General features: G+C 33.0%; 4 protein-coding genes across 5 annotated transcripts in view; 2 read left to right on the top strand and 2 right to left on the bottom strand.

Moving 5' to 3' along the window:
* LOC143920351 (seminal metalloprotease 1-like) overlaps positions 1 to 8929 on the top strand; it is a 386340-nt gene that overhangs the window by 362244 nt on the left and 15167 nt on the right. The gene's annotated exons all lie outside the window — the stretch shown is intronic.
* Positions 547 to 1597, top strand: MED22 (Mediator complex subunit 22). The gene is made up of 3 exons (XM_077443214.1): positions 547 to 720; positions 808 to 909; positions 1061 to 1597. Exons 1-3 carry the CDS (start codon positions 624 to 626, stop codon positions 1276 to 1278), a joined length of 417 nt encoding a protein of 138 aa, XP_077299340.1. The 5' UTR covers positions 547 to 623; the 3' UTR covers positions 1279 to 1597.
* Positions 1497 to 3498, bottom strand: ND-ASHI (NADH:ubiquinone oxidoreductase subunit ASHI). 2 transcript variants are annotated; one of them, XM_077443211.1, is made up of 3 exons: positions 3298 to 3498; positions 2062 to 2282; positions 1497 to 1973 (listed from the first exon to the last, which is right to left on the bottom strand). In XM_077443211.1, the coding sequence occupies exons 1-3, from the start codon at positions 3404 to 3406 to the stop codon at positions 1737 to 1739; spliced, it is 567 nt and encodes a 188-aa protein (XP_077299337.1). In that variant the 5' UTR covers positions 3407 to 3498; the 3' UTR covers positions 1497 to 1736. The 2 variants fall into 2 exon arrangements, with proteins under 2 accessions (XP_077299337.1, XP_077299338.1); XM_077443212.1 differs by having other exon boundaries at positions 1539 to 1973; positions 2062 to 2528; positions 2585 to 3471.
* On the bottom strand, positions 5098 to 7554 carry LOC143919606 (calcyclin-binding protein-like). Its single transcript, XM_077442001.1, has 5 exons — positions 7383 to 7554; positions 6610 to 6823; positions 6330 to 6536; positions 5615 to 5777; positions 5098 to 5528 (listed from the first exon to the last, which is right to left on the bottom strand). Exons 1-5 carry the CDS (start codon positions 7407 to 7409, stop codon positions 5432 to 5434), a joined length of 708 nt encoding a protein of 235 aa, XP_077298127.1. The 5' UTR covers positions 7410 to 7554; the 3' UTR covers positions 5098 to 5431.

Here is an 8929-nt window from a genome sequence, read left to right as displayed (position 1 = left end):
TCCAAGACGTACTGCTGGCTAATATATCATAAATAGAGGTAGGACCGGAAGCGTTCCGTTTATTGTTCAATTGTTGTAAATCCTTTGTAAAAAAGGTTCGGCAAACCTTTAACAATGCATTTACAACATTTGAACAATATACAGCCCCCTCAGGGTCCGGGCTTTACTCATAAATACTGAGGATGCATTTCTTAGAAAATGTCAATTTCTTAGAAAAACCAGGGTAGAAAGAAATAGGGATAGAAGGTTGTAAAAACATGTCTTTTCTAAGAAATTGACGGACTAGTGGAACCCACGTGTAGCCAATCTCTATGATGGTTCATGTAGTTTCTTTTCTACGTGATATTGATTAAAAATTGTAGCTTATGGTTATGAATAATAATTTATATGATCGATCAATATTAGTGGAAAAGTATTAGTAATACTATATTTATTTAGATTTTAAGCATATTTGCTATTATATTTTCCTCAATTATTTCCGTCGATAGTAAAATGTATAAATAAAATTAATTTTGACTAGTGGACGTAGTATTAGTTGCTAGGACCAAATCGTGCATGCACGCTTGTTAGCTGTCAAGTGTCAACTTCAAGCGGTTATTAGTCGGCTTCACTCTGCCGTTGAAATGCAAAGAAGCTTGCCACAGTCTAAAGAGGCGTTATTGAAGTCTTATACTACCAGGTTAAAAGATGACGTCAAAAGTATGTTGGAAAATTTCGAAGGTAATCATCATTCATCATTTTTTATTAATTTATTTTAACAGAACTCCAGACATACAATCGCATAAATCCCAATTTAACACGTTTCAGAAATTATCAAATTAGCCAAAGGCGAGAATGAATCACAATTAAGTCGAATGACTCAAATCGAACAGGATACATTTGAAATGCAAGTACGGGCAGCAAATATTGGTAATTTCGCTTGTTTTGTTTATTTAAAATTTAGTTAGAATAAACACATCCAAAATCATATTTTATTGTCTTTTAATTTATTTTTTTGTGTCTTATAATTCAGTATTTCTATACAATCAATTTTAATACATACTCACTTTTTCTTTTACAGTGAGAGCCGGTGAATCTTTAATGAAATTAGTTTCCGACATAAAACAGTATCTAATCTTGAACGACTTCCCCTCAGTAAACGAAGCTATCACTTCAAATTCAAAATTGTTCAGAACTACACAACAAGAATGCGACCAGAAGTTAATGACTCTTCGAGACGATATTGCTGCTGATTTGTATGACTTAGAAGAGGAATATTTTACTAGCATATACAAATGAATTATCTGCCAAGTAATCCTCATGTGGATAACCTTTATATCAGTTCAAATACTAGATCTACGTTAAAAAAAATCTAACAAATAATACAAATACTTGAAGAATAATTACGATTCAAAGTCTGGATCACGTCGGGGAAATGCTTAAAATACTTTTTCACATGCCAGGAACAAAGGGGAAAAAGTAGCAATGAAAGCAAACAGCATCCAAATCATAATTTTAAGATCAGTTTTAGATAATATATATAAATAAACACTTTATTTATTTAAAATTTTATTTAAACAAATATTTACATGTGATGCGTCAATAAATATTTTTTTCTAACAGTGCGATTTATTTAACCAATAATTGATGTTTTCGAACTAATTGGTTTTAATATAACATAAAGTAGCAATCTATTACTGAAAACTAAATGTATAAAGAATTACATATACATATGTATGTTTTTAATTCAAATTCGATCACTTTTTATCGCTTTTCGGTGATTCAAAAGTATAATGAACCTCTCCCATGTGTGGCATTTGTTTGGGAAGAACGACATGGTACATTTTCCAATCATAGTCATCAAAATAAAAATAGAGACCGAATGCACCAGCTACGGTTCCCAATAGCCACAAAATTTGCTCCCATATTGGCACCAAATATCTGTGTGATACATTAATTCGAGTATCGTTGATTATATCCTCATCTATGTGAACCTGAAATTATAAAATTAATATTTTAACATAGCTCCTTTTAAAATTCTTTACATTCATATTATTAATGGAAAGACGTAATTAAAATTACCGGTTCGTTGAAATTTCTTTTAAATTCTGGATAATCCCAAGGATAATAATCGCTCCTTGCTTCAGTTGATACTAAAGGAAGCTTTGGATAATCACCATAACCAAGCCCATCGTCGGGGTATACTTCGTACCATTCCTCAGGAAGGTTATATTTTTTTGCAGCAGCTTTGCGCTCTTCGGGAGTAGTTGGATATGGACCCGCCTTGAAATCCTTATTCCAATCTATAATCATAAATACAAATTATATAATTTGACATAAATTATGATCAAATCACGTTATAGCAAATAATAGCTTGTGTATCGCGAAAAAAGTACATGTAATTTCTGAATTGTCTACGAGTATCAACAAACATGTTCTCTTTTTCGACATGATTTTTCTTTTTTCTAAGTTTAACCAAATCATGGCGGTGATAAAAATGTTTTGTAATTTGATTACATTTGAGTCGTTCCATTTAAATTTGCTTAGTCCTAAAAAGGAAAAAGCAAAGTTATATACAATACGGGTGCACTCAGGTAGAATCCACCCAGACCAACCATCAGCTATGTAAGCATACTCGGAAAAGTGGTTGACACGTTTCCGAGTGCTCGGAAACACCCGGAACAGTTTCAAAATAGTAGATATGGTACTGCAAGGTATCGATGCAGCAATCGCACATTCCATGGCACTGCCTACATCTCATATAGCTCCAAAAACCGTATTATCTCTAGTTCTGAATTTATTTTCTTACGCATTCAATCGCAAAAGCCGACCTAACTCAGGTCAGATATTATCGTCCAAAAACGGTTGAGTCACCTCTTACCACATTACGAGTAACGTCCGAGCATCTCTGTGTCAACCAGAGTATTAAAACGAATTTTAAAATGCTCTAACCACAAACATAAGTCTAATATATAAATACATGTTCCTAACTATTTTTATACATGTATATTATTATGAACATACAAAATTAAACCCTTAAATTATTTGGTTATACATAGACTTTATTGTAATTTTTCAAGAAAATTAAATTTAAAACATGCTCTCATTTTTTTCCTTCTTGGTTGTCAAACCTACTCGTAACTCATAAATAAATATGTTCACCCCTGAATATATGAAGATAACAAATGAAAATTCAATTTAAAAAATAAACAAATGAATATAATGGTGAGGAGTTCGCGTGCGGTGTTGTGTAAGTTTGACAGTTGCACACATGTGTGTGTGTGTGACGCAACTGAAGATGCCTGAAAGAGCACTAACGGTGTCTGACAGTGACGAGCAAAGGAGTCGCGGGACGGGCGGAGACCCTCAGCCGGGAAGCCGCCCTCCCGACCGCCACGCCGCAGAGGACACCGCGAAACACCGACATGTCAGCCGGTAGACACCACACAACCTCGATTACCAACTACACACACACGCGCACAATTTTTGGCCGGGGACTACCGTAACACCACTAATTACGACCATCATTCACATTTTGTAAGACCGAGTAAAATAGCTCGGTGATTATTCCGCAAAAAGTGATCTCGCGCATGTCACTAAAATCTCGATCACGGAACATTGGATCTGCAACCTAAAAAATCCATCAATCCCACCACACGAAATATTGTACCAACGAGAACTCGAATGCTAGATATTCCCTATTTGCAATTTTTGTGGCAACGATTGTCATGCGCGCGCAATCGCAATTTACGCAATAGTCCGTTTACTGAGTAAAATATGAGGACCAAAGAAATTTAACTGGTCAAAGCTCGCACACCTAGGGTTGCCAACTTTTTCTGAGACAATTCCGGGACAAATAGCTCAAAACTCAATTTTTATATATATTTTTTTATTCGTTCGGAGCATATTTTATAGTTTTTACATGCGGAAAATATTACTCTGGAAAAAAAATTGTCATCATGTTCAGTCATCAAAATTTAACTGGCTTTCACGCCTCGTTAAATTTGGTTCCTTTATTCGAATACATACATAAGAGTAAAAGAGGTCTTATTTGCAATTCCGCCTTTACTTAGTCGATATTCATGTTATTCCTGGCCTTCGTCCACACACTTCATGTGACTAAATACTCTTTCTGTGTAAGCATTACTGCGGGGATGGACATATTGAAAGATACTATTTTCATCAGCTCAACCGATTTTTCATGCTTTTTGAAATACTCTGCCCATATCTTGTCATCATTTTGCTTGTCTAACATTTGGAAGAAAGTGGAATCGCCACTTTGTTGCAGGTGTTTCCTTATTTTGCAAACACCCGTATAACTTACACCCTCTATTGTCGTGATTTTATGTTTATTTTAGTTTTTATTAATGCTATAATACTTGCATTTCTCTCTTTAAAAAGAATTGCTTTTCGACTAATCTAAAAAAAAATCTATTTAAGACTCACAAGCAATTTAAAACATAAATGAAAGTATTTTTTTTTTTAAATTAATCACCAACTTACCCTAAAAATATAGTAAAGCTGCAGCAAAAGAACAAATCACGGTGTTATTAACGAAATAATAAAAAATCTTCGCAGAAACGCTCGTATATGCTTTACGTAATTCAGGAGCAAACTCATTTCACTTTAATTTTTGAAGACATTTTGAAGGATAATGTTGTATTATTTTTTGTTGGTGAATAGAGTAGTAAATAAGGATGAGCTTACAAACAAAACTAGCCCAAAAGATCTTATTGTGAATTATTTATAACCGTTACAAATGGGCGCGAACGCGGTTCAATGGGGTGGTGTAATATTCTGTCCTGGGACTGTATGTACGTTGGAAGGACGTTCAACGGATATATGTACACGATGTCAATTTCAATAAAAATAAATGTAAGTTTCCTCAAAATTTAGCATTCATCCGGGATACGGGACAGTGATTCCAATTCCGGGACAATCCGGGATGGTTGGCAACCCTACGCACACCGCTAGTTTGCCCACTTAGCACTTTACAAGCGAGTAAACCGAAATCATTTATACACTGTAATCATTTGCTACTTTTGTTGGGAATTAATTATACACTATAGTTTCGCATAAACAGAGTTCTCAAAATTCCATCAAAGAAAGAAATAAAACAAAATGTTACATAATACGTTTACTCTTTATTTTTTAATACATTGAATACATGTAAATTGATGGCCAGTCGCTAATCCAGGGCAACCGTAAAAACCGAGACTTCTTATGTAATTACTTACTATAATAATGAGACAATATATATATGTATATACACATATCAGTGCAATACATTATGGATACAAAAAATACATGAATAACCTTCCAAGTAGAGGAAATTTAACGACACCAAATTACATTTATGAATCAAGATTTCAACACCAACATAATAGAAATCTAATTGGGGAATGTAGTTTTTTTTTTATTAATTCTGGTTTATTAAGCTTTAAAACAACATTTAAAAATCCATGGATCTTGCCGATGCTTGTTTGTCCTGACCCTCTGTCCAAGCCTTTTTGATCATTCGTTTCATATCGTCATCGCCAGATTCATACCTAAAATAAAATGTACATACATATATTGTAATATAAAGACATAAAAGTATAAGAAATTATACAAATAAATATTCATAAATACACACATATTTTTCATCAATCCCATGAGAGAGTCTTGAGGACCTTTTCCATCCATGTTGTCCGTTTTGAATTTATTAGCCTTATTTTCATCAAAACGCTTTTCTATTTCTGTCATGTGTGACCAATTTGTTCCTGGAATCGATTTAGAGAGAAATACGACCACCATATCTGAAGAAAAAAAGGTTTTTTTGTGACACCTCTGTACATAATCAAATTTTAGGAATTCAAAAAACTTCATTTATATACTTTCCAATTATTGAATAAAAAAATTAGATTCACCGAATGACAGTGAGTTACAAAATTAGTTACACATTCTGATTAATAATAATAATATAAATACACATGATTAGCTGGAGGCTGAAATCTGATTTACTGTATGTTTTCCAAATTATAAACCCTTAGAATTGACAGCATATCGCGACAACTTCAATAGCAATAATATACAATCGGAAAGACCCGTGGGTTTAATTTTTGAATATGTAGCAAAAATTAGTAGTTTTTCCCATGTGCCATTAAAATAATGTTTCTCATCTAAAATAATGCATCTCATTACAATAATATTTGTTTCTTATAATTTAAAATCCGGAAATTACAATTTTTAAAATACACCTTTTTGTAGTGAAAACACTAACATAATTTGTTCACAATTGGAAAAATTTCACGTATTTTCATTCGGCCGCAAAATTTATTTTTATAAATACATATAATCTTTATATTTACCAGTTTTTTGTTTCCAGTAACTAGCCTTGACATTTACGTGGTTCAACAATTTGTTTATGACCAATACATAATCTTTATTATCCAGATCTTTCACATTAAGCTCCATCGAATTTTCAGTGAGGTTACAGTAAACATTCTCGCTGGCTAACGTTTGGGCATTTTTCAAAGTGACAAAAACCTTCACAAATTTATCAGATTGGTCCCAACCTGAAAGAAAAAAACGATTTAAAAACATATATAAACAAACTGAATGAGCACACCAACAGCATAATTATTTTACCATATCCATTCAGCTTTATTTGGTATCGTTTACTATCAGACTTTTCAGTGATTACATTATTTGCAAGTGCCGCTGCCGATTCATTGATTCGATCATCGTGCAGCTTTGAAAGCTGTGTCTCCAACTTTCGTATTTCCAGAGATAGCAGATCACTGACATATCTTCGAGTGGCCTGTTTCTTCAACGATTCTAGCTCCTCAATATCGATTTTTATCTAAAAAAGAGGAATAGATGAGATTTTGCTTGGGGAAAAAATATTTTGACACAAATAGGTAGGACTCCATTTTACATTTATAATCATGTAAATAATATGAATCTTTTTTATTTTAGATACCTCCGGGCAAATTTCAATGTGATATAATGAATTGGACTACATAGGTTAAAATGTGTAAAATATTATACTATGTACATATATTTATTTAAAAAAAATTCAAACGCTCTTTAATAATAATTACTTTATAACATTATAAATAAGTACAAGAAATTCATCGGCAATGAGTCTCTAAAATAGGAAGTAATCAATTGCACAAATTGCACAGTTGTGATTACAAAGCAATTTCTACATCGCAAGAAAGAAAATGATTGAATTATATTGGTGATTAAATAATCTAATAATATGGTTCCGATATGCTTCAAATAGCGAGTGACGATAAATATTTTTTCCAGTCGCAATTAATAGTGTAGGTTATGAACTGTGTCGAGTTAGTCTTGAATGAATGAAATAACTTAACAAAGAAAGCTCGAAACGTGTTCGAAACAAACAATTTGACTACCTCCGCCATCTTATTAGCGGTCGCCATCCTGTCAATAATATTGCGAAACAACCGACAAAGAAACACCGAACCGACTGTTTCTAGAAATTGCCAGCGAACGAAGGACGAGGATTCTCTCTTGTCCCGCGCAGCCCATAACACACTTTTATACGCCTATGTGCATTGTCTTTATAGTGTAAAAATAAAATTGACAATACGCGCCTATTGTATAAACATATACATTTTATGGGTCTACCTCACGGGCCCGAATGTGAAACGCCCGAAAACGCAAATATCGGAAGACAAAGATCGAAAATCGAAAGATCTTAAGTCGAAAGATAAAAAAAGGGTCTCTCCCCCCGTCGTATATACTCACTTAATTTGCGCGAGCAGGATACAACAGGAACAAGAGGAACAGGCTTTTCCTCCCGTATTCTGCGCGTGCACATTAAACAAGGCTGTATGACAAAAAGAGAGATAATTTCACCGCATGCCACTCATATATATATTATATATACATAGTACCGTTTACCAAGCACGCTTTTTTTTTTTTGATCTTTCGACTTGAGATCTTTTGATTTTCGATCTTTGCCTTCCGATATTTGCGTTTTCGGGCGTTTCACATTCGGGCCCGTGAGGGAGACCGACATTTTATAGTGTATAAATTATGAAATCATTTTTAACGTTGACTACAACGTTCGAAACAAAAAAATTCGGATGTAACCAACCTATGACTTCGTAAACCGGAATCTATGTATTTGAGGAATTTAAGAAGGTCACAAAACAAAATTCGATATTGAACCGTACAGACACATTATGAAATACTAATAGCTATGACAGCATTTTCAATACAAATTGAGCGCAAATGTATGGAAACTTGCACAAGACAAAAGTTCTACTTCTGGTTGTCAGATTTTGTTCAAATTTTTTTTATTAATTAATATCACTATCAGTATTATACATAATAAATATCAAAAAGATTAAAATAATTTAAAAGGTCAAAATAAAATAATGAAATATTGAAAAAAAAAACTACTCCCGGTTTACGAATTCTGACCAAAATCTCATCAGCTCTAAGTTAGTACATAAAGAATACAAATATAAATTTTCAGTTTGATACGTTCAGGGGTGTGGACAGAGTAGTGGCGACAACATTTTTGACCTCTCTAAGAAGAAAGAATCCCATTTCTGGTTTATAAAATTTAATGATTTCTTTTATTTTCATCACATTGATACAAGATTGAATACACATTATACTTGAATTTTTTTGTGACGAGCACATATGTTTAAGGGGTCGAAAACAATAGTGGAAGAAAAATCGAACAAGAGTAAACTGCCACTTTCGGTTGACGGATGCTTACCAAATTTTATAAATAATTTGGTATTAAGCTTTAGCTTCTAGATATGAAATTTCAGTTTAATAAATCAAAAGGTGTTTTTATAAAAACATAAAAAAAACCCCAATTCTCTAGAGTAAAAGTACTACTTCGAGTTCAGATAATAATATTTAAAAATATTAGGTTATAAAAATTGTTATTTCTATTACATGTAAAAAAATTTCAGTCCGA

This window comes from Arctopsyche grandis, chromosome 12, assembly GCF_051622035.1.
Source record: "Arctopsyche grandis isolate Sample6627 chromosome 12, ASM5162203v2, whole genome shotgun sequence".
NCBI lineage: Eukaryota > Metazoa > Arthropoda > Insecta > Trichoptera > Hydropsychidae > Arctopsyche > Arctopsyche grandis.
This window is presented reverse-complemented; position numbering and strand designations above follow the sequence as displayed.